At 44.9% G+C, this 25,740-nt stretch overlaps 1 protein-coding gene across 2 annotated transcripts; it reads left to right on the top strand.

The window, feature by feature from the left end:
* Positions 1–23,966, top strand: slc12a4 (solute carrier family 12 member 4). Of its 2 annotated transcripts, XM_079736240.1 has the most exons (24): positions 1–310; positions 8,927–9,021; positions 10,106–10,237; positions 10,729–10,875; positions 11,718–11,772; positions 12,123–12,253; positions 12,857–13,098; positions 13,478–13,692; positions 13,973–14,137; positions 14,540–14,638; positions 14,800–14,857; positions 15,016–15,190; positions 15,614–15,732; positions 16,276–16,374; positions 16,529–16,648; positions 17,411–17,515; positions 18,158–18,326; positions 18,828–19,023; positions 19,461–19,630; positions 19,972–20,103; positions 20,199–20,306; positions 21,386–21,573; positions 22,194–22,327; positions 23,028–23,966. In XM_079736240.1, exons 1-24 carry the CDS (start codon positions 172–174, stop codon positions 23,117–23,119), a joined length of 3,285 nt encoding a protein of 1,094 aa, XP_079592366.1. In that variant the 5' UTR covers positions 1–171; the 3' UTR covers positions 23,120–23,966. The 2 variants fall into 2 exon arrangements, with proteins under 2 accessions (XP_079592366.1, XP_079592365.1); XM_079736239.1 differs by having other exon boundaries at positions 22,194–23,966.
* Positions 23,967–25,740: the final 1,774 nt, after the last annotated feature.

Below are 25,740 nucleotides of genomic sequence, written 5' to 3'. Positions count from 1 at the left end.
GTGGCTAACAGCTAGCCCGTTATGTAGGAGTGCTGCCTAAAGAGACCCAAAAGGAGGAGGCTGAGTTTAAAACAAGAAGAAGAAGAAGAAGAAGAAGAAGAAGAAGAAGAAGAAGAAGAAGAAGAAGAAGAAGAAGAAGAAGAAGAAGAAGAAGAGTAACAACAACCAGCCATGCCTCACTTCACAGTGGTGCCGGTGGAGGACCGCGGCCAGTCCCACTATGACAGCCTGGAAGGGCTCAACTGGGTGGATCACAGGGATGCTGCTGGCGGAGGCTACCCGGGCCACCAGGACACGGCCAGCTCTGATGGTGAGGAGCCACCAAGGCACCGCCGACTTACAGCAACCGCTTCCAATCGCTTCCGATTGGCTTCTTGGCTACCATGTTTGTTGTTTTGTTTTTGTTTCCTCGCTCACGGGAACACTTATCTTATCCGGGGGGCTGGTAAGACACGTCCTCAGGGGGTGGGGGGGAGCGGGTAATAAGTGTCTAGCGAGTGCTCTGAGCAGCTGGTTTCTCATGGTTTCCATGGTGATCTCTCAGGTCAACAGGCACTGTTTTGTCTTTTAGTTCCCAGCAGAAAGGTTTTTTTTTTTAAAGTTCACTAGAGGGCATGATCTGGAGACACTGCTGTCACAGGGAAGGAAGCAGAGAAGATTGTGATATTGGATGAACCCCGAATTCAACAGAACTCGGGCATGTGTCTGCCCCATCACCCACACAACGATCCCCACCCCCAACCCTGCACCCCAAACTCCTTCTAAAGATGTATGGGGAATAGGGACAAAGACACCACAATGTGGGAGGCGAAAGCTCCCGTGAAGGAGCCTGGGAGGGAGAAGGGGGGAGGAGAGCGAGGGGACTGGCAGGGCCACAGTCCTGCAGCAAAGGGGAAGCTAAAAAACTCAAAAACAAGCGTTCCCATGGACGGAGCTGTGTTTGTGCCAAGAGAGGATTTCCTCTGACAAAGAGCGGGCTGAGCACACTCATCTCCACTACGCAGTGCAAAGCACCCCAGGTCTCAGTTCCCTGTTTCAGCCTGTTTTAGTCTGTCTGTCTGGCCCTCTTTCCCAGCCTCTCCCTCTCTGTTTCCACGTGTGTGTACTGTAGCAACTAAGACAACCAGATATGGCTGACTCCTTCGCACAGAGCCGGAGGCACACAGAAGGAGAGTCTTTGTGTTGGTGCTGGATTGGATTTCATGACTGCTTGGTTTGTGGTGGTTTGGGTGGCCTGTGGAGTCGCAAACAAAACCATAAAATAAACAAAGGGACAAACTAGAGGCAAGGCTTATCCAGGCAGAGGGCTAATAAAAGGACAGGCTTGGGAGTGGCTGCCCCCGCACCGTGACATGGCTAGGTGGGCCGGCCCGAGGTCTACTACTGTATGGAACAGGGCTGGCCGCGGTCACACACATTGGCTGCCCATTCATTTACTGTTGCGTGGCTGCCAGTAAACCTCTCTGACAGTCCATGTCAGGTCGTGGAAACTCGTTGAGCACGGTTAATCTTTAACCAGGAGAACCACAGTTAACTGTCTGTCCCACGTGCTGTCTGTCTGGCTGTCTGTCTGCCTGCCTGTCAGATTGCACGTATGTCTGCCTGTCTGTCTGTCAGCGCATGTGTCTATCAGTCTGCCACTAAAATCTGACCTTCGAAACTGTGTTAAAAGGAGGGAGTGCGTTTCGGGACATTGTGGCAAAGTTTTCTGATACTATGTCCCTCGAATGCAAAGAAGTGCATGAAGGAAATATGAAATGTTAATTCAAGCATGGAGAATATTGATAAGATTAAGGCCTGACAGTTTAGCTATGTGCTATGCTATGGCTATGGGCTGATCAATTTGTTCCAGTGACTTCTTCTTGCCTCTGATCCCACTGCCTTTCCATTTTAAAGAAAACCAACAGAATGTCCTAAAGCAAACGAAGACTTAAGCTCTATTGCCTCAACTCATGAGCCAGAGAGAGTGAGTGATGGAATATCTTTAATTATGGAAATGATCACAACGGCTTCTCCAGTTCAAACAAAACTATTAAAATTCAGTTACCATAACCTTATGGATGTGGGTGATTGTCAGTAGTGTTGTGTGTCCCCTGTTGCAAAATATTTAAAAGAAAGTACTGGTCCTGAAAAGAGAATTTGCCAATTTGGATCGGTAACGGAGGTTTTAGTGATGGCAGGAGAGACTCTAAGGAAGGTTTGATCTCCCTGACCGGTATAATCCTTGGGTACATCTTCATTGAATAAACATAGTTTTGTTTAATTTGTCCTGAAAGTGATAAAAAGATGTGATGGAGAAACTCAACTTTCCTATCGTGTTAGTCGAGGGTGGAACCGGATAAAAACAACACCACTGTGCTAGATGTGTGTTCCAAGAACGGGCGTATGAAGCGTGACTTCATGGTGGGTGTGGTGGCTCCGGGTATGGAACATGCTGTAGAACCACAGTGTCATGTCGCGTCCTAGCCTGTCACAGGGCTGAGTTTGTTCAGGTCTGAGAACACAACTCTGTGCCCCGTTGCTCACTGAACAGTGTGGCCATTGTAGCTGAGCTTCCCTCCGCTAGAGGACCATTGCAGTATGCCGGCCATGTGCTGGATCTGTGTCTCTCTGTGAACTGTTGGCCTGGGTACACACTTCAAACTGTCTTAGCGGGAACGCCTCTCTGAGGCGTGTTCTCCTGAATTGCGCATACATGTTATCCTTACATTCTATTTGATGGTGTTATGTGCTAAATTTGATTATTTTACAAAACATAATATGTAACATAATAAAATAAGTTGCATCTTTACATGTGCCCATGCTTTGAGATCTTTTAACATTGTGGCAACACTGTGCATGCTAACAGCCCTTATTTCATTCAATTGCTTCTGGAATCGTTAGAAACAGCAGACAGACCAGTGGTCAAAAGCCCAACGTGCTGCCCCAGTGTTCTACAGCAAGGCATCTGAGCTGTAAAGATCCCAACTACTGTTTTTCGACAGATCCTATATGGAGCTGGCTACGGGGCTGTCTGCCAGATAGTGTTGCTTTGTAAGAGTTCAGAGTCAGTCCCTCCTCAGGTTTAACACATTCTGAAAGAACATTGGCTCGCTCTGATCTAGTCCAAACACACAGTGTATATAATACTCCCGTATACCGTATGCTGAGATATATCATACACCAAGGCTTAAGACTATGTTCACAGGGCAGGGGGGGGGGGGCATGCTGATGGCATGACAGATATGTGGGCGTGTGTGTGCGGGTACATGCTGCTGTCTGTTTATAAAGACTTATAGTGTTTATTTTGGGGGCGCATGTTGAATACTGATATGTTGATATTGCATTGAGTTCCTCAGTTGATTAATTTGGTTGTTCAAACTGATAATGACCTCATAATGTGGTCGCTTTTGTTTGTTCAGTGTTTGCCTGAACTTAAGAAATTAAGCATTGATATTCTTCTATTTGACCAGCTGTCAAGAATGACCGGCGATGCTGTTGCCGTAATGTATCGGGTAAAGGCCCATTCAGTATGTGGCATGTCTGCATCTGATTCTATGTGACGTAGGTTTGTGCATTTTTGGTTGTTTTGAAAACCTTTGTGAGAAACCAGTGAAACACAGAATAGGGCACAACAAATATGACCTGAACAAAACCTGATATGATCGGTTTGTAACAGCAGGAAGCCCTTCCTTTTCCCCTTACCTTAAACTATTCCCTGAGGCTAGCGAAGTTGCTTGTGTCCTTGAAGGTCGTATTAAACTTGGCCGCTCATGATAAAGGACAGGGATACCTTGTGACCCATTCGGAAAATGAGTTCATGCTGACAGACTCCAAGGTTCTGGGATTTAAGGTCGGACAGGAAAGGACAAACACATTATATCACTTTTCTTATGGTTTTTCATAAGAGCTTAAATATGGATAGGGATACTGGTGCTGTTACCAATACAACTAAATATTAAATATCCTATATTACTAACGCATTTGCGAATGAAATACAATCTGTTTAATAACCCTGGATACTGAACATTGACATTGACATGAATTGTTAGAGATAATACCAAGAGCCATTTTAAAGTCCAGTGCTGTATAATTGAATAGGCCAACAGATCGATCGTTATCCTAATGCTCTCATTCCAGAAACAAACTTCTGTGCAAAATTGATATGTATTTTTATGCCTATGGTATGTGCAAAGAACATAGCATTCTATACGGCTGTTGTGAGGCTTGAGACAAAGTGAAAGACACTGGATTACTGTCAGCTCTCCCGAATGGTATATCGTGGAATGCTTTCCTTAAGAAGTAGACAGAACTCTTCCACAGGCTTTCGGAGACATCCATACTTATTTTGCCATCTGGTTTTAAGTGTTATCATAATTGCCGCACCATCTGTTAAATACTCCTGTCAGAGGGATGTCTGGAAGCTTCATCAGTGGATTCCTTTTCAATATACTGAACAGATAGTCTCTGCTAATGACAGACACCATGCTGTCTCCTATGGCATTACTATGCAGCCCGGAAAACATCAACACTGATCCACCGACTCTCACATTTCGTGACCTTCTAAACTTTTTTCAGTCGTGCCTCCCAAGGCTAGCTCACAAAATAATCTGGCTGCTCTGCTGTGTTTTCCTCATCATTAGCGCCAGTCAAGAACTAGCATGCACCGCTGCGTTGCACGCTAGCATTCCTCTGGTCTTGTGATAGGAGTATTCCAGATCAAGGAACCTGCACGCCGTTTGAAGTGTTGCAGAACTGATTTGAGCTGTATTTGTTGCATGTGACGACATGGTCAGACATCTGGTGAATTCGGCAAATATTGGATGAAGTTATACTACAAACTTCTATTGAGTAGGCAACAGCACAGGTGACAACCATGACATACTGACTAATAAACTTGGGCCTGGCTAAGAGACTTACGTTTTATACACATAGATATTCATATATTTATGATATATGTACATCATTACGCTTTATACACTTGTTCATCAAAGAAGCACAGAGAAAGATGCACAGAAACGCACGCACGCAAACATTTTTATTGGCAACTTACCCCCCATGGTAGAGTGGGCTAAACTGCATGAGTTCTCTGCCTCTCAGTATTAAATGATCATTAAACAGGATGTTCAGCAAAGCGGCTTTCACAGCCCAAGGGGCTAATGGTGAGCGATATTGTTTTCCACGGCTAATCGGCTCTAACAGTCCTGGCATGCTGACTTTTCTCACTAGTTTATAAATAGAAGTAAAAGCTATAATAAAGCCCCTCATTTGTCAGTCCACTTATTAATAACAAAATCGATGTTTATGTGTTTTTGAAGAATCCCAGTTTGGCTGTGCAGTTACAGTGTTGGCGGTTTCTTTGGTTATCAGAACCAGGATGTTGGGAAGTAGAGGCTCAAGGTAGAAAGGGCTTATTCTCAACCTCTACACATACACAGACACACACACACAGGCATACAAACAGTCACACGTACAAACACACACAGGCATACAAACACACTGTGTTATTTAGTTGGTGCCACTACTAAAATGCAGTACAGGTGCACTAGTGCCCCAGCTTCACGTGTTTTAGAGACACTGCTTCGTATCACAGAAGACATGTCTTGTGAAGTTTTGAGCAGTAGGGGTTGTGTGTGTCCATCAGTAATGTCATGGTAATGACAGTTCCCTTCTCACCATGCAAAACCCAGCAGGGTTCTCGCTGTGTATACGTAATGAGACCTATAAGATCACCTCATCCAGGCCGTCTCGGTTGTGTTCTGATCCGGTCTCGCGTTTGAAATATGCTTTCACATGACCAATTTGTCATACAAACTGTACTCTAATTAGGTCTAATCTAGCCCATGAAAGGCCCATCTAATTCATATCACTGTGTCCATCTTTTCGGGTGATTATCAGATTCAAGGTCAGCTGAAGAGACAAAACAGCCACCTGTATCGAAGAGCTGTTAATGCTAGGGTGGGCAATGTTTTTTAGAAGCATTTTTGGCAAATTTAGACAAACCTATATCTAAAGCTACTTAGCTAGTCCTATGTTTTGGGGAAGTTTTTGAGGATGGCCTGAAGGGAGGTTGGATACTTTGATGATCTAGCGTTCTCTGGCTGATGCCCATCTGCACAAATGCCTGTTGGTTACTAAGTCTCCCAACCCCAGAACATTCTGGAGAAGTTCTGGGGGTCAATGCTGAGGGGTGATATTCATTATCATCACAGCGGTGTAATATTTCGGAAATGATGATCATTGATCACAGCCTTCAAGGAGACACCGTGCCCTGCTTCTATAGTCCAACAACTAATATTGACTTGCTGTAATTGCCATAGAAGGGTCAGTGTGATCCCATGACATCATCTCCATCCATAGGTCCGACATGTTACGGACTAGTGTGACATGCTCTCTCGATGTACCATACAACTCATCTCATCACTTATACACAGCGCTCATCTGTTCATCAGCACCAGGGTGGTCGCCTGAAACAAGGAGGCAGTTTAATTAAAATACCTCAGCTTGTTCCCATACCTGCTTGTGCGGTTACTCTTACCTTCCCAGCAATCTCAGATAGTGTTTCAGTCTCGGAACGGTGGTGGATCGTCTCTCAGAGAGGAGAGACCAACGAGTGACTTGTCGAAACACGCTAGCATAAATCTCCTGTGCTACCGTTGTGTGCCCTGACACAAGGCTGTCATGGCAGGCGACCTCCTGTGCGCGCGTGTGTGTGTGTGTGTGTGTGTGTGTGTGTGTGTGTGTGTGTTTGTTTGTGACTTTCTAACAGAGTTAATCCCTAATCTTTGTAATTAGAAGTCCACAGTGAAGTTATTAGCTGGAGACACCCCCCCCCGCCACAGGCATGCACCCACACACACACAGACACACACACACACACACACACACACACACACGCAGCCACACACACACACACACACACGCAGCCACACACACACACACACACACACACACAAACACACACACAGGAACGCACAAATACACACACAAAACACCCCTTCGCTAGCTCCTTTGACCTTGTGCTCTGTATTGAGGGCTCCATGCAGTGAACAGAGGGCCCTGTGACAATCTTACAACATTACCTTGTCAACAGCAACACGTTAAAATGTACGTAAACATGAATAACCAGCTCTGATGGGGTACGAGCCTGAACTAATTTCCTTTATAACTGGATCAATGTTTGAATGCATTGCAAAATATAGGCATGAACTTTTCTTTGCATAGAATGTTTGACTTCAAGATTGGATGATACAGGTCCTTAAAATATGTTGCATTAGAAAGGCACAACCAACACTGAGTACTGCATCAAATAATTGTTTTCTGTTTTTATTGATATTCCTGAAGAGCCACTAAGAGCATTCAAACACTAGAGGGCAGCATAAGCATTGCTTATGTCTTATCTTGTTAACGAGATCGCCACCGTTTTGGGGGAATTTTTATTTTGTATTTAAAAGGGTCATATTCCCTGTTTTGGCTGCAAGAGTATTCAACATCTCCTGGCAAATTATGCATCACTATTAGCCTGTATAAATTCATACCTCAACCTCTTTTTATGTCGAAAAACACTTACAATGCAAGCTGTTTTGTTGGATCTCGCAGTCTGTTAGCGTGTTTGCATGCGAGTGTGACTATAAGTGTGTGTGTATATTGGTGAAGATGTGTATGAGTGTGTGTGGCCGGGTGTCCATGTGTGTACGAGCGTGCGTGCTGGGGCCTCAGGTTGTTTGTTGACCCTGGGTGATGCTGTGTGTGAATGGTGATTGACTTTCCCCCTCGCAGCTCAGAGCACAGTGCTGCACCACAGCCGACATCATAGGGAGTAGTAGTACATCATAGTACAACAGCCCATTTAGGAACCTCAGCAACCATGCTGCCCCATAACAACAGCAGCAGTTACAAGGGGGTTTGGACCACAGGTGAGTGGAAGGGCTCTATGGGGACGCAGCCAGCTCCACTTTGCAGCAGCTGTACTGTAGGAATGCACGCAGGCAGCAGAGAACCCCGCCGAGGGTCTTCCGGTACTTTGTTTCATGCCCACTGAGCTGGGAGTGTTTTGTTGTCGCGTAATTGAATTTAGCAGGAAGGTTTTAGTGGCAAACTCTACATGCTCTAATAACCCACAGATCACATGCTAGTTTTTTTGTTAATGAGGTGTGTTCTTTGTAATGTGTGTCCATGTGTGTGTGTGTGTGTGTGTGTGTGTGTGTGTGTGTGTGTGTGTGTGTGTGTGTGTGTGTGTTTATGTTTGTGTTTTAGTGTGTGTGTGTGTGTGTGTGTGTGTGTGTGTGTGTGTGTGTGTGTGTGTGTGTGTGTGTGTGTGTGTGTGTGTGTGGATGTGTGAATTGCAGCTTCACTTTCTTGGCCCTAGGCTCAGCTTGTCTCTGCTGCATTTTCTTCCCCCTTGGAAAGCAGGATTTTATTGACGATGAAATTAGATTACAACAGTAATTGTTGCCTCAAGTTTGCTAAGCTACGTTAACATGGTTGCCAGTGGTTCGGCAAGGGCAATGTTCGCTACAGTATCTTGAGATCCATCCCTTGTAAGGTGATTTTAAGCTTCTCAGCTCAAAATCTGCTTTGGGAAATTATGTTTTGACTTGAAGGTCACCCATGTAATTCAAATTCTGGGGAATGTTGTGCAGAACACTGTAACTGTGAAAAAAGGTTTCAAGTGGGTCTCGGCTGTACATCTGGAATCTATATCGAAGTCATGCTGAATATAAAATGACTTTATTGATAATGACATCCTAAAACAACAATAATATGTTTCCTCAAAATTAATGAACAGGTTGTATAAGTTGTTAAGGTCATACAATGAAGCAATCATTTTTGTTCAATTGGATTCAACGTGGCTGTGTTGACATGTTTCGTTTTTTTCCTCAATGTATATATATTATAAATTGTTGAGCAATTCTAAATTTGTCCCTCAAATGTGTCTCTTTTGTAGGACTTGGGAATCACAAAGAAGATAGTCCATTCCTTAATAATGTGGAGGCTGCCAGGAAAAACGACTTCTACGACCGGAATCTGGCCTTGTTTGAGGTCTGTTCATACAAACGCTGCACATTACTTAGAAACATCCTACTTAACATATTACAAACACATTAGACTAGAGAGAGAGAGAGAGAGAGAGAGAGAGAGAGAGAGAGAGAGAGAGAGAGAGAGAGAGAGAGAGAGAGAGAGAGAGAGAGAGAGAGAGACGTAACGGTGGGGATTCTCTGATATCAAACAGTGGAATGAGAATGGGACAAAGGTTAGGAGCATTTGAGTACGGTGGCATAGTGTGGTGCAAATCACAATGGTGGTGATTGAGCTCACATAGATGCGATACGAATGCACCCTTTTAGTGCTGAATGCTGTGCACTTTCCAGTAAAGGCTAATGTGCTGCGTCTCCACGCCATGGCACTTAACATTGGAACGCAGCCGCCTGTTATTGCAAACAGCTGTTTACCTTGTTAGCCTTGATCCCACTGAGCTAATAGCTCGCGTCACAATAATCCTTATTATGGACAGTATGACACACAGTCATTAAACGTAATGATCACAAGATATGCAGATTGTAATATGTATTCTAAGAGTAATTGATTTATTTTGTGTGTGGTTCGTTATTGTTAATTGTATTGGCTGTGCGGCTATAACAGTAGCAGTATTAATACAAGTAAAAGTAATAATAATATAAATAGTTGTGGACATAGTATTTTTTGAGCTAATAGTACTGACTTTTCACGATTGTGAGATTGAATCCTAATGTCTAATTGTTAAAAGGAATGCATTTATACAGCACTTTTCTAACAAGCCACTCAAGGCACCCATTCACACACACACAGACGGTCACACACACGTTCACACAATAACGGAGGTGTCAGCCATGCAAGGCGACAGCCGCCTCGTCAGAGAAAGCTAATTATCAACACCTTGACACTGAGCTAGGAGGAGCTGGGGATTGAACTGGCATCCCTCGGGTTACCAGCCAGCCGTCTCTACCACCTGAGCCATCTGCCGTCCGTCCGCAGTCCACCTGTAGCCTACACATTCCCAAACAAGATGTCCTACCCCTATGAGATGTATTCATTCATGCATTGGATCAACTCTTCCATGACTACCTCCCTCCTCTGTTCCCTACAGGAAGAGCTGGACATACGTCCGAAGGTCTCCAGCTTCCTCAGCCGATTGGTCAACTACACCAACATCACGCAGGGAGCCCGGGAGCATGAGGAAGAGGAGAGCGCCAACGTCTCCCGCAGGAAGGCCCCGAAGGTCAGACCCTAACCCTAACCCTAACCCTAACCCTAACCCTAACCCTAACCCTAACCCCCTAACCCTAACCCTAACCCCCTAACCCTAACCCCCTAACCCTAACCCTAACCCTAACCCTAACCCTAACCCTAACCCTAATCTGATGACTCTATTCTATACATGTCCCGTGCTCTATGCATGTTCCCTGCTCTATGCATGTTCCCTGCTCTTAACATGTTCCCTGCTCTATACATGTCCCCTGTGAGGGGTAACATGTGTTACAAGTGTCTATTAGGTGCACATATTCACTGTGGATTGAGTTCATCAATAGCTTTGAAATCGTATTACCTTTATTGCTAAATCACAAATATACGACTATATTACATTCATTTTAGATTTTATTCACACCCCGAACTATCACATAAACTATTGTCTGTCTTTACCTGTTATGAATTGGTGACGTGTGAGATACTGCATTCCTGTTGTATTAAGAGTCCACTCCCCTCCGACAGGCCCCCAACATGGGCACCCTGATGGGGGTGTACCTGCCCTGCCTGCAGAACATCTTTGGGGTGATTCTGTTTCTGCGGCTGACCTGGATCGTAGGAACGGCCGGCATTGCTCAGTCCCTCATCATCGTCTTCATGTGCTGTTCGTGTGTAAGTACTCATACACACACACACAGTCTGAGCCCCTGCACATTCTGAACACACACACACACACACACACACACACACACACACACACACACACACACACACACACACATTCTGGACACACACACACACAAACATTCTGGACACACACACACACTCTGAATACACACACACACAGACACACTCTGAACACACACACACTCTGAACAGACACACAGTCTGAACACACACACACACATACACACACTCTGAACACAAACACACACATAATCTGAACACATACACACACAAACACAAAAACACGATCTCAACAAACACACACACACACACACACACACACACACACACACATACAAACACTCTGAACACACACACACACACACACACACACACACACACACACACACATACACACACTCTGACCACAAACACACACATAATCTGAACACATACACAAACACACACAAACACTCTGAACACACACACACACACACACACACACACACACACACACACACACACACACACACGCATGCACACACACGGTCGTTGTTTCCAACATGAATCTGGGTCACAATCCATTGCTTTCACCCAACAGTCAATAAAACAAGAATACACTGTATGTTGCATGGTGACGGAAGTCAGGGCAGGGCGGCATGTGAATCATTTCAAACAAAGCTATCAGTGTTAAACATGTGTTTTTTTAGCCTCCAACACATTTATCCTTTTTCGCTTCTTCAATAACCTGCTTCTTATTGTTAGTGTAGGAGCGTCAGCGGATGTAAGATCTCAATGAGAGATGAAAGCATTATATTTATATCAGCCATTTTTTCATTTCTTCACAGACAATGCTAACAGCCATATCAATGAGCGCCATCGCGACGAACGGTGTGGTTCCAGGTAATTATACCATAAACTCGATAATACCGTATTATCGCTCCCTTGTATCGTTAGGTTTTTATAATACAAAATATGATGCACTCTGCAGACATTTGCAATTACAGTTCTCCATTTATCTACCCCTCCACCCCTGAATCACATTTTATTCAGCGTGGTGAAATAATCCAACCCCGATGAACGAGTAAACTCAAAACAGCCCTCTGGATAACTCAGAGTAACGGGCGGTACGAGGCTGAAGTGTGGATGAATTGCAAAAACACTATAATCCCAGTCAGAACTTACAATGCGTGTCGGTGCTGGTATTAGTTATGATTCATTATGAGTGAGTAACGGCGGGTCCTTTGTTTCAGCTGGAGGAGCCTACTTCATGATCTCCCGCTCGCTGGGCCCAGAGTTCGGAGGGGCGGTGGGATTGTGTTTCTACCTGGGGACCACCTTCGCCGCTGCCATGTACATACTTGGGGCTATAGAAATCTTCCTGGTTAGTTGGTATCTGTTATCTAAGATGAAGACATGTTGGAACGCCGTCAACTGTGCCCACTGTGTGATGTGGTTCTTGACGAGATACGTAAATGACGAGAGTTGAAGCTGATTAGTTTTGTCCATTTGTCCATCCGACTTTTGATGGATGTTAAAAGACTGACGGCAGAACTGCTTAAAGCTGCATGGACAGACTTTTGCATTTCTTCCCCTCATATTTGTTTCTACCAATCATGTTGCTGGATCAAATCCTGCGGTGAAGACCGGCCACTGCAGAAAACACAAATTTAAATTCCCTTTTGAAGGCTTCTTCCATTCGTGCAAATTAGTTTTCTTGGTTACAATATCTGCGTTTCGCTTGAGGAAACAGGATGAAACTCCACCCCTTTCCTGTTTCCGGCTAAGGCTCTATGCCCCCCAAAGAAGTTCTGCTATAACCTTGATGGACTGCTGGGTCCGAGATAACAATATTTAACAGAAATAAAATAGTGTTTTTTCGCACAAAACTACGATTTAATAATTAGTTGCTGCATTCAGTGATTGTTGTATATATTTTTTATTTTTCAATCAAATGCACTCTTTAATTTGTCTTCTTCTCTTCCAGAAATACCTTCTCCCCCAGGCGGCCATTTTCCACGCCAGCGACCCCCACAGCGGAGACAGCGCCATGCTGAACAACATGAGGGTGTATGGGACCCTCTGCCTCAGCCTCATGGCCCTGGTGGTCTTTGTGGGTGTCAAGTACGTCAACAAGCTGGCCTCGCTCTTCCTCGCCTGCGTCATCATCTCCATCTTCTCCATCTACGCCGGTGCCATCAAATCCATCACGCACCCCCCGGAGTTCACGTGAGTCCACCTTGATAAACAACCAGAGGGTATAGAGGTGAAGGGTTCGATCCCCCAATGTCTGTACCCTACTGGAAGGCTTCCCTTGAGCAAGATGCCTAACCTGTATCTACTTCTAAATTGAATACTAATCGCTGTCTGCTAAATAGCATAATTCGGTATTTTGTTGTTTTCTTTCGTTAACAGAAATGGCAGTTTTATTTTGCCTTTTCAATGTCATATCCCTTTCCATCCATAGATTTCCAAATGTCTGGTCTGATTATTAGCTGTTACTTATCATTGTTGTGGTAGGTATTCCCGTGGCGCTGGTCGTTGTGACTTTGAGTAGTACTTAAGTACTTTAGTATTTGTCCTACCTTAACGTCCCATCTCCCTGCAGGGTCTGCATGCTGGGCAACAGAACCCTGGAGAGAGACCTCTTCGACGTGTGCTCCAAGACGGTGGTGGTGGGCAACGAGACCGTCCCGAGCCAGCTGTGGAGGTCCTTCTGCCCCGAGGGGAACGTGAGCAGCGCTCAGTGTGACGACTACTTCAGCCAGAATAACCTGACGGAGATACCGGCCATCCCCGGCCTGGCTAGCGGCATTATCAGTGGTGATTAAATAATACACTGTGGGACTTTGTCAGGCAGATTGGGTGAATTTGTAATCTAAGGAAAGGGTAATTAGTATTTTTCAGGTGGACTCCTCCTTCCCACAAGACATTATAATTCACTTTCAGTTTTATAATAAGTTAATAATTATTTCATTAAATTACTTCAGTAGTATTTGATTTCTTCTTGTGCATTTATCTGTTAAGTGAACCTGTTCCAAATTCTTCCAATGTCAAATGTATTGTCTGTCTGCCTGTCTGCCTCTCTGTCTGCCTGCGTCAGACAACATGTGGGGGGACTACATGCAGAAGGACGAGGTGATGGAGAAAGCGGGCCTGTCCTCGGTGAATCCCCAGGGGGCGACGGAGAGCTTTGGCATGTATGTGACTGCAGACATCGCCACATCCTTCACGCTGCTGGTAGGGATCTTCTTTCCCTCTGCTACAGGTACGATGCCTTCGCCTCACAGCGCTCATAAAGACCAGGAACCCTTACCTTAACCCTAACCTTAACGCTGACTCTAACCCTAACCCTAACAACCAACCCTAACCCAGACTCTAACAACCAACCCTAACCCTAACCCTGTTCTTAATCCTAACCCGTGTTTATGTGGATAGATTCATACTAAGCTTTATACATGCTGAAATTGCCAAACCTGTTTAGTATTCTTAAGTGAGTAAGATTTGATAATGGATTTTTTAATATTGTTGATTATGTAAATCTATTAATACCTTTTCTCTCTTGCCTTTCTTCATTTAAACTTCCGGCATGAAGTATTCCAATGTGGATGCATTGGAATGTACAATGTAATCAATGTAATCCTGTTCCCTTTCTCCCCTGGTGCTGTAGGCATCATGGCAGGGTCGAACCGGTCGGGAGACCTCCGTGACGCCCAAAAGTCCATCCCTGTGGGAACCATCCTGGCCATCACCACCACGTCGCTCGTCTGTATCCACACTTAACCACCGCTTGAAGTGATAAGAACAGTCAATGTATTTCTGAGATGATTTTATTTGGAATATGAATCATAACAATCCAGTCACCTGAGCGGATGTAACGTTGTTACAGAGCATTGTAACAGAGTCATCTCCTTGACTTGCTGCGTTCAGACTTCAGCTCTGTGGTTCTGTTTGGGGCCTGCATCGAAGGTGTGGTCCTGAGGGACAAGTAAGTCATCAAAATGTAGAGTATGAGACATATATCAGTTTTCCTGTATGCAAACTGCATTAAAACAAGTCATATTAGTTTCCTCACCTTGCATAGGTAATCATAACGTACTGAAAGACTCTCACTCTTACAAACCTTTCCCCTGTGGCTGTCTGAAGGTTTGGGGACGCGGTCAATAAGAACCTAGTGGTGGGGACTCTGTCCTGGCCGTCACCCTGGGTCATCGTGATTGGCTCCTTTTTCTCCACCGTGGGGGCGGGGCTCCAGTCCCTGACCGGTGCTCCCCGCCTCCTACAGGCCATCGCCAAGGACAACATCATCCCGTTCCTACGGGTACGAGCACAATACACACACACACCGCTCGTGGGATGAACAACACAGCCATTATGTTAAGGAGGTCTCTGAAATGAAAAGCGGGGAAATTTGTAGTTCGGCATATAACAACCAAACATCTTACGTTAATATTTCTGAAAGGAAAACAGACCTATATCCATCTGGCCCCTCTTCTCAGGGTGAATGTTGGACTGTAGTAGAGGACTGGGGCAGTACAGTTCTGATGGTTTACAATGATGTATTTAAGCTTTGGTAAACCCGCCAGAAAATAAACAGGGATATTCCCATGGACAACTCGGACCCTAACCCAAAACGGGGTAGCCTGGTCACCCAACATTATGTAGCACTCAAACTCTACCACATTGCATAACTCTATGATGTAAATGAGCTGGTTTGATGAGTCCTCCTCCCGTACCGTGCCAGGTGTTTGGGCATGGTAAGGCCAACGGAGAGCCCACCTGGGCCCTGCTCTTGACCGGGGTCATCGCTGAACTAGGCATCCTCATCGCCTCCCTGGACATGGTGGCCCCCATCCTTTCCATGTGAGCTAACACACTTTCTCTCTCTAGCTCTCTGTCTCGTTCTCTCTTTTTGTCTTTCTCTCTCTCTTTCACTCACTTTATATCTCTCTCTCTCTCTCTCTCTTTCTCTGTTCCTCTCTCCCTCTCACTCTGTCTCCTTCTCTCTCTATCTCTCTCACTTACCTCAATCTCTCTCACTCATCTCCCTTACCAGCAGCACCCACGCAAGCACCCACTTTTGAACATGTTTTATGCATGCTAACTCATGCGAATACCCGATGAATTTCCTGTGAAGTGGATGAGGGTTGACAAGATACCGAAGGAACTTCAGGAAATGTCATGTTTTTTATTGTCACTGCCGGAACTATCCTAAAGTACATCTAGGAAATGCAAAAATACAACGTAGACACGCGTAGACATGCACAATTAGAAAGTATAATGTCGACCTGTGATCAATTCTAAATCGTCTGCACAGAGGATATATCTTCAATCTGCAATGTAAACCTTGAGCTCCATCGATGCAGACGCCAGTGTGTATTAACGCTATATGTGTTGATCCAACAGGTTCTTCCTGATGTGTTACCTCTTCGTGAACCTGGCGTGTGCCGTCCAAACTCTGCTGCGCACACCCAACTGGAGGCCACGCTTCAAGTACTACCACTGGTGAGCGGAGGTGTGATGTCGGGTTAAGATGAGAACCACTGGGTCCATCTCTCTGTGGATATCAAAACTGTATGCGTCCACTACAGTGTCTCCAAATGTCCATTACAAATACACCATTCCAATGTACTGACTTTGATGTTCCACTGGTCCGCAGGGCGCTGTCCTTCCTGGGGATGATCATGTGCGTGGCGCTGATGTTCGTCTCATCCTGGTACTACGCCATCGTGGCCATGGGCATCGCCGGCCTTATCTACAAGTACATCGAGTACCAAGGGTGAGTCACTGTTTTTTCGTTTTTCACCACGTCATTTATGTTGTGCGATAATGATAATATCTTTTTCCTTTTGTAACAAATTACGAAGGGGAGTACGAAGTCTTGTTGCCTATTGAGAACATGTAGTTTACTTATATATTCAACTACATTCATCAGTATCAGTATTATCAGTGAATTACCCAGCATTCTGTCCATTATTGGATGTGGAATGAGTTGCCATGGTTTCCAGTAGGTTTCAAACACACCGGGCCTTCCGTTGTATTGCTCAGAGATGATTCTCCATTATGCAAAATGAAACCACCTCCAGGATGCTATCAGTAGGTAACAGTGAGGACTTGCCCCTGCAAGCCCCTTTACGATACGTTATTACGTTATTTCAGCCGAAAAAACAGCGTTTAGGCACACCAATTTGGAAGGAATTACTCATAAAAGATCGCCCCAACGGGAACACGTTTGCTTCAAAGGCATAAGTCGCCCGCGGGGTGCAGCAAATCCAAACCGACTTGCTTTTGACATTATCAAAAGGTTGTTCCTACTTCCCCTGCTGCGATCCTCTCCCTCGTACAGTCTGTTACCCGCCGGTGTGTTTGTGTGGAGGAATGTTCCCTGTGTGTTTTCCCCTTTTTGCCTGTATTGCACCAAGCTGCCAGTGCTGCGGCATCTACTTACCATACGCCACACGTCTGTGTTGACTTGTGTATCTGTTTTTCCATTTGTGTCCCTCCCGCTATCTGTCACCTGTGTCCGCCTCTGGAACCACAGGGCAGAGAAGGAGTGGGGCGATGGGATAAGAGGCCTGTCACTGAGCGCCGCTCGCTACGCTCTGCTGAGACTTGAGGTCGGGCCGCCCCACACCAAGAACTGGAGGTAGAGCTTCAGATGAAGAACACTTCAGCACTCCGGGACTTCACACATATATGAGACAGCACTCTGCTGGACGGGGAATCAAGCCGCTGTACCTAGGTTCATTAACTCCTGATTTGACTCAATTTGTCAGACGAATGATGGTCGTAATAATAATTAGAATATTACACTTTATTTATATTGCATTTTTCAAGCACAGGCTCAAAGTGCCTTGCATATAGAACAATTAAAAATACATTACATTAAAAATACATTGCAAGAGCATATTCAGTTACCCATCTAGTATGGCTGTAATGTACTTGAAATGAGTTGTGATATTACAAATTAATGAGCTGCATTATCGTAACCTACATTGTGTTTTGAGAATATTTAAAATGCTCTAAGTGGATTGGCCTTTATGCTGTACAGATATTTAACGTGGCCACTTGTTGTTTGCACCAACTATAGCATGTGTGTCTTATAAAGCCTTGTATACACTCTTGGCCAGTGTCTCTGTGAGGGAACTAGCATGACATAGAAGGTACAAGGTGGTCTCAATATCAGAAGGCCTGATTCAGCGCACCACATCAGATTCAAAGTCGATAAACTAAAATGTGTTGAAGTATTTACTCTCAGTCTTCTGTGTACTCTTATCTTTGTTGAAAGACCTCAGCTGCTGGTGCTGCTGAAGATGGACGAAGACCTCCATGTCAAATACCCCCGGCTGCTGACCTTCGCCTCGCAGCTCAAGGCGGGCAAAGGGCTGACCATCGTGGGCTCCGTGATCCAGGGGAACTTCCTGGAGAGCTACGGGGAAACGCAGGCATCTGAACAGGTAGAGACGGCAGGTAGACGTCTGGCCCACCAGGCTATCTCTGTTGGTTTGTTCGTACAGGACTATACTGTCCATACTGCATTCCAAGCAATAATACCTGTTTAAAATAATCAACACAAATCTTTCCCATACATTCGAAGCTTAGAAAATATATTATAACGGCTGTACTATACCAAAGAAGATGAAGAAATTGAGATTGAATATATAATATGATTTCAAGTAACTAATTGTTTTCAATGTTAAGGCGGTGAAGAACTAACGAATAAATAAATTGCTTAATAAAGACATACAAGGATAAACACAAATGCAGAATTCCTGGTTCATCCCTCTAAAGTCCCCCCTGCTTGTGGTCCCCCCTGACTGTGTTCCCCCCTGACTGTGTTCCCCCCTGGCTGTGTTCTCCCCTGCTTGTGATCCCCTGACTGTGTTACCCCCTGACTGTGTTACCCCCTGACTGTGTTCCCCCCTGACTGTGTTCCCCCCTGTCACATCCCTCCCTAGGCCATCAAGAACATGATGGAGATTGAGCGGGTGAAGGGCTTCTGCCAGGTGGTGGTAGCCTCCAAGGTGCGGGACGGCATCGCCCACCTGATCCAGTCCTGCGGTCTGGGGGGCATGAAGCACAACACGGTGGTGATGGGCTGGCCCTACGGCTGGAGGCAGAGCGAGGACCCCCGCGCCTGGAAGACCTTCATCAGTATGTGTAGAGGGACAAAACCTTTGAGTTCTGTGGTTGAAGATGCTGACCTGGGATTTGAGTTTCAAATTAAACCAGGGATTTTGCTCCTTCAAATTGTGATTGAAAATTTCCCCAAAAAATAGTGCAACAATAAAAAGTTACATTTTTTTTATTTTGGTAAAAAAAAAGAAAGTACCAAAAAAATCCACCTATTTTTAACCAATAGTCTGTTTTGTTTAAAATTGTTCATTTATTCTTGTTAAAAAACGTTGGTTTTTGGTAAAAATCAATGAATAATTTTCATACTCATTTTTAACAATAATAAAAAAATATATATACATATTGTTTACATTTTTTATTTTTCGGGGGGAATTTCTCACCACTGCTTAAATCAGGTGTAGATATCCACAGCTCCCGTTCATATTGTTAACGGCTGATCTCCGTCCGTCCCCCAGACACGGTGCGCTGCACCACGGCCGCCCACCTGGCCCTGATGGTGCCCAAGAACGTGTCCTTCTACCCCAGCAACCACGAACGCTTCAGCGACGGCAACATCGACGTGTGGTGGATCGTACACGACGGGGGCATGCTCATGCTGCTGCCCTTCCTGCTCAAGCAGCACAAGGTGACCGCTGAGAGGGACTCCTCCAGACAGCTCTTCTTTAGGTTCATAGCTAAACCTTTTGAGATGTACTGGCCTTTATGAATAGAAGTATGATTATGAGTCATGTTATCTGATAGACCATCTACACTGTTTGCTCCACATGATCTGATTTATGGATGGTTTACAGTTTATGAATGAATGAATAGATTTGTAGTGACAGGGTCATCGAGACTAAACAAGTTCCGTTAATACGATTGATTTTGATTCAAGTGCCTGATGTATTTGATTTCCCTTGAGAAAAAAATAAGTAAACACAAAAGTAAAAAAAAATGTTGTTAAAATGTTTGGCCTCTGTGTTCCAGGTGTGGCGGAAGTGCAACATGCGCATCTTCACCGTGGCCCAGATGGACGACAACAGCATCCAGATGAAGAAGGACCTAGCCACCTTCCTCTACCAGCTCAGGATCGAGGCTGAGGTGGAGGTGGTGGAGATGGTGAGTCTGCGTGCTCAGCTCCCATGCGGAGACATAGGGCTCCTGGTGGTGGATCAGTGTATCACACTCACACTCGCACACGCTCGGTTCCCCAGCACGACAGCGATATCTCTGCCTACACGTACGAGCGGACGCTGATGATGGAGCAGAGGTCTCAGATGCTGAGGCAGATGAGGCTGTCCAGCGCAGAGAGGGACCGAGAGGTGAGTTCTGGCAGATCCTTTACCTTCTACATGCTACTAGGGGACATCGCAACGTCCCAGTGTGATTTTGCATTGCCTGTTGTTGCTTTACTTTTTTTATCACACTGTATTTAATTTTATTGAATAATGTTTTTGGTGGGACGATCCAATCGTTTGAGGCTGAAACGGTTGGCTAGCTTCAAAATGTAAATTATGCCAGAAAAATCATCATCATTATGATCACGATGGCAAAAACTCCTTTAACAATTCAAGTCAAGTGCGCAGCACCCACTCACTTAGCGGCAACATAAACCTTTGGTCACAATGGCTCTTGTCTGCAATTCAACCCTGTGTCCCTGTAGCACTCAGTGAATGATATGTGTCAAGGGTCATTGAGAATGAGCATAATGATTTTAATTTATTTGTAGCCAAATATGTTTCTCGCCTCAGGATATTGTTTGGTGTGATAAGATGAGATAACTATTAGATTCTGTATCGTTATCTCATGTTATCTCGGTATATAATGTAAGGATAGCTAGTGTTGATAATATGAAAAAGAAAGTAAGAAGTATTTTTGCTTTTCATGTCGTCAATACGTTTTATTCGACAAATAACTATGTACTTAATTCAAACATGAATGTCTCAAACTATTAGGTTGCGCAGTGTGGTGAAGTCTTAATGGTTTAGCCGTCGCAAAACTGCTAGGGGACATGTTACAACCGTGGTGTGTACTGTTCAAATCTGTCTGTAATTACGGGGAGATGGAAATATCTCAGGCTGGTATAGGTCTGCTAACTGATTTCATAATGTGAAAGCACTTAGCAAGCTGTTTTAAGGTAATTACACTGGAATTGGTTCCCATTATCCTTGGCTTTAATATATGAAATACAATTTCTTTCAAGGCATGAAAGAAGAGTCTTTGACATGCAATTTAATGGGGAGGATATTCAATTTAAAATCAAGCAGCAAATACATCAATCCAAAAAATATAAAACTGCAAAACAGAAAAAAAAGTAAAAAATAAATAAGTTACTAAAGCTACTAAAATCATAGTTTTTACTAGAACCTCATCTCTCCTGATCCTCTGTTCTCCTGTGAAGGCCCAACTGGTGAAGGACCGGCACTCCCTGGTGCGCATGGGAAGCCTGTACTCTGACGAGGAGGAGGAGGCGCTGGAGTCTCCCACGGAGAAGGTTCACATGACCTGGACCAAGGAGAAGTGTGAGGCGGAGAGGAGGAACCACACCAACGCGCCAGAGAACTTCAGAGAGCTCATCAGCCTAAAACCGTGAGTCGGAGCGACTTCTGTTTTGAGAATCTTAATGACTGAGGATAAATGACTTCATCGGTTTCGTCGTTTGAGCGAACACTTAAAGGGTTAGTGAATGCCTGTTTAAGCAGAACAACTTTTTCCACCTCAAATATCAAATACTTGTGACAGTCGTAATGGTTTTAGAAGAAAAACGACACACTGGGATTGCCTTGAGCAAGTGAGAGCGACATTGTCCAGCATGGTCAAAATTCACCTCACGCTCGAGGAGTGTAACGTGGAGTGTGTACAAAGGACCTACACATTTTTGTCAAAATGAAAACAGCTTTGTTCTAACACTTCTGAGACCCATACAGAGCATTTTCCAATGGCACAAAGTGTCCTGGTGGTTTACTCAGCCTTAAAGTGCATCTCACACCATATCACGTCGTTACGCCTGAAAGCAGCGTTAGACACTCACCCTGTGAGTGCCATAAGGACCCATAACACTCTCTCTCTCTCTCTCTTTCATTCTCTCTCTCTCTCTCTCTCTCTCTCTCTCTCTCTCTCTCTCTTTCTCTCTCTTTCTCTCTCTTCTCTCTCACTCTCTCTCTCTCTCTCTCTCTCTCTCTGTGTCTCTGTCTCTCTCCCCCCTCCAGGGACCAGTCCAACGTGAGGCGGATGCACACGGCGGTGAAACTGAACGAGGTGATCGTCAACCGGTCCCACGACGCCCGCCTGGTGCTGCTCAACATGCCAGGCCCGCCCCGGGACACGGGCGGGGACGAGAACTGTATCCTTACAAAGCTAACATTTACCTTACATTTTTCCTTAGTTCCTTTTACATTTACATTTAAGTTTAGGGCGTTGAGAGGACGCTTTAATCCAAAGCGACTAAAATAAGTTAATTTGTCAGAAGGAAAGAGAAACCATATATCGCTGTTGGTACAGTAAGGATGTTCATAGAACCGAGTGCCAAGCACTAACAATCACTAGGTTAACCCATTCCCTGTATACAACAAAGATAGCTAGGATAAGATGCTACACAATGATAAGTACTATTTTCAAGTGCCAGGACGTACAACATACAATAAGTGTGTACATTAAGTTCAAGGAAGTACATTATACAATAATTGCATAAGGTTGGGGTGGGGGTTAGGGGGGAGGCTATGCAGAGTCCAGGTGAACTCTGAACAAGTGAGTCTTGAGTCTTTTGCGGAAGCCGGTGAGCAACTCTCCTGGCAGCAGGGAGCTCGTTCCACCACTGCAGTGCCAATGCAGAGAATAGTTTTGACTGTGATGATGGAGCTTTGCTTGCTCTGAGCGATGGCGGTACCAGGCGTCCACCTGAGGTAGTTGAGCGGAGCGCTCGAGCTGCGGTGCGTGTGGTCTGACCAATGCTTGGAGGTAAGCAGGGGCAGCATAGAATATGTGTTGCATGTTTTCTGTGTTGTTTCGCACCGGGTGGGTGATTTGTTTAACGTTGGCGTCAGACATGGAGTTCCTTGAGGTTCTGACCGAGGGCTTGGAGCGAGTGCTTCTGGTCCGAGGAGGGGGGCGGGAGGTCATCACCATCTATTCCTGACCAACCACCCTAACCCTAACTACTGCTACTACTATACTACTACTATACTACTACTATAAAGGGCTCGCCCGGCCTCGGCCCAGCCCTGGCGAGGCACAGCAACACATGACCAGCGGTACTGGTGTTTGCTTTACGACTTCTGAGATCCTTTTCAAAAAGAAGACTCTCTCAGAAATATCTGTTAATATCCCAACTTTTCCAAGTCACGTTCAGACCAAACGTCCATCAACGATGTCAGTATTTTTTTTGTATTTTCTTAGTTAGAAGCTCGCTAACTATGCTAGCGTGTAGACACACCTGTGACTAAATAGGTACTCTGTACAACACAGTCAGACGGACTCTTGTGGACAGTGGATTGGTCTCTTTCTTTCTTCTGCTACGCTAGCTTCTGCAGTGCGCCTCACCCAACGCTTCTTGCAGCGCCTTGGCAGCAGACATGTATTTATTTCCTTATTTATTTGTTAGTTCTCCCAACAATGAGGTTAAAGAGATATAAACATGATGAGAAATTGTAAAAGTCATTGCTGGTAATGGACGTGTTTTAAAATGTTATTTGTGAATGTAGATGCAAGGGAATTGTAAAAGCAATTGCTGAAGGTGTTCTTTGTTTTTTTATTTATGGATGTTTTGTATTTGACAAGGATTTATATTGTTAAGAAATAAGTTTTGAAGATAAATCGTTTTTGGAATCACCACACATGTATTTTTATTTGATTTTGTATCTGACGGACTAGAAACAAGATACATTTCCTGCGCCATCACAGGCATTGTTGCACACATTCCTGTTCCTTACTCTATAGATTGAAGTGTGGATGGGAAAAACTACCTTTTGTATTAATAAATAAAACGCCAAGGAAATGGAATGCCTGGAGTCCTGTATTTTGTCAACTGGATAGCTTTTCCTTGATTTGTCAAATTAAGTTGAATGTCTTATGTATATGTAACAGTCACTTGCAATCAAATACCTATTCATCAAAGAGCATAACTCTGCAGTTGATGTGTGCTGCCTGCATGATTTGAGTCTAACAGAAATAGCTGAACTCTGCTAGTTTTATAAGACCATAAATAAACTTAGCACAAAAAGCAAGGACATTTGCGTTTGATAGATTATTTCTCTGTGGTAACAATGCTTTTTGGCAATACATATTATACTGTTGGAAGCCTGTTTAGTTCCCTTTCAAATGGTGCCCCATTTGTAAGGAACATGCATTTGTGGGATGAGCAGCAGCGCTGAGAATGTGGGTTGCGCCAATGAAATATTTGCCAAATCTTTTCTGCCATTGCCAAACAGGTTATTTTGCTCTTGCTATTGACACTTGTTTTGAGCTTCTGGTACACCCAGGTGCTGCCAATCAGGTGCCTGATTGGCACCTGATTGGCAGCACCTGTGAGCATGGGCCCTACTACTGTAAGTACAGCTACAGTCAGTAAGTGTCTGCTCCAAGAATCAGCATGCCACGTTTGACTGATCTGGATAGGGCCCTTGCGATAGGGCAACTTCAAGCTGGTGATTCGCAAAACCAAGTTGCGGCGTTATTTGGAGTGAGCCCTATTACCCTTTCAAAACTGAAGGCCAAGTTCCATATAACGGGGGATGTCAAAGAGAGGCCGCGAAGTGGGCGTCCCAAGAAGACGACACCCCAAGAAGACCATTTCATCACCCCGTCAGCACTTAGGTGCCGTAGGCTGTCTTCTAAAGATTTGCAGTCAAGGTTTGCAGGATGATATGGCCGACGGCTCTCTGCCCAGACAATCTGGAACATACTACACGCAGCCAATCTCCGGTCTCATAGGGCTGCCAGGAGTCATGCCAAGACTGCCCTTCACCATCAGGCCCGTTTGCGCTGGTATCGGCAACACGTGCACTGGAAATGTGGAGGAACGATATGTTCATAGAATAACATCTTTTGGTGGAGGCAATGTGATGGTGTGGGGTGGCATCTCCCTCACTTGAAAAACGAGGCTTGTCATCATTGGAGGCTATCTCAATGCAGAGAGGTATAGAGATGAGATTCTGCAACCAGTGGCAATCTCATATCTCCACAGTATGGGACCAAACTCTATCCTCCAAGATGACAACGCTCGCCCCCACAGGGCGGGGTTTATCAGAGACTATCTCCAGAATGTGGGAGTGGAGAGGATGGAATGGCCTGCTAGCAGTCCTGACCTCAACCCCATTGAACACTTGGGGCGTGCTGTTCATCCCATAGTGACCAACACAACCACGTTGGCTGACTTGCGACAAATGCTTGTTGAAGCATGGGATGCCATCCCACAGCAGTGTGTGACCAGGCTGGTGACCAGCATGAGGAGGTGCCAGGCTGTTGTGGCTGTGTATGGTTCTTCCACACGCTATGAGGCTCCTGTTTGTGAAATTAATAAATGATTGAATTACCAATATGTCTTGTTTCTTCAAACTTCAATCATCCAATCCACCAAACACCAAACAAGTCAATGGCAGAATAAGCTGTTTGGCATTGGCAGAGAAGATTTGGGAAATTTTTCACGGGCGCAACCCACATACTCAGCTCTGCTGCTCATCCCACAAGTGCATATTCCTTACAAATGGGGCACCATTTGAAGGGGAACTATACAGGCTTTCCCATGGCATAAGATTCATT

Source organism: Pollachius pollachius (assembly GCF_949987615.1).
Source record: "Pollachius pollachius genome assembly, chromosome: 5".
Taxonomy (NCBI): domain Eukaryota; kingdom Metazoa; phylum Chordata; class Actinopteri; order Gadiformes; family Gadidae; genus Pollachius; species Pollachius pollachius.
The sequence above is the reverse complement of the archived record's forward strand: the minus strand, read 5'-3'. Positions and strand labels throughout refer to the sequence as shown.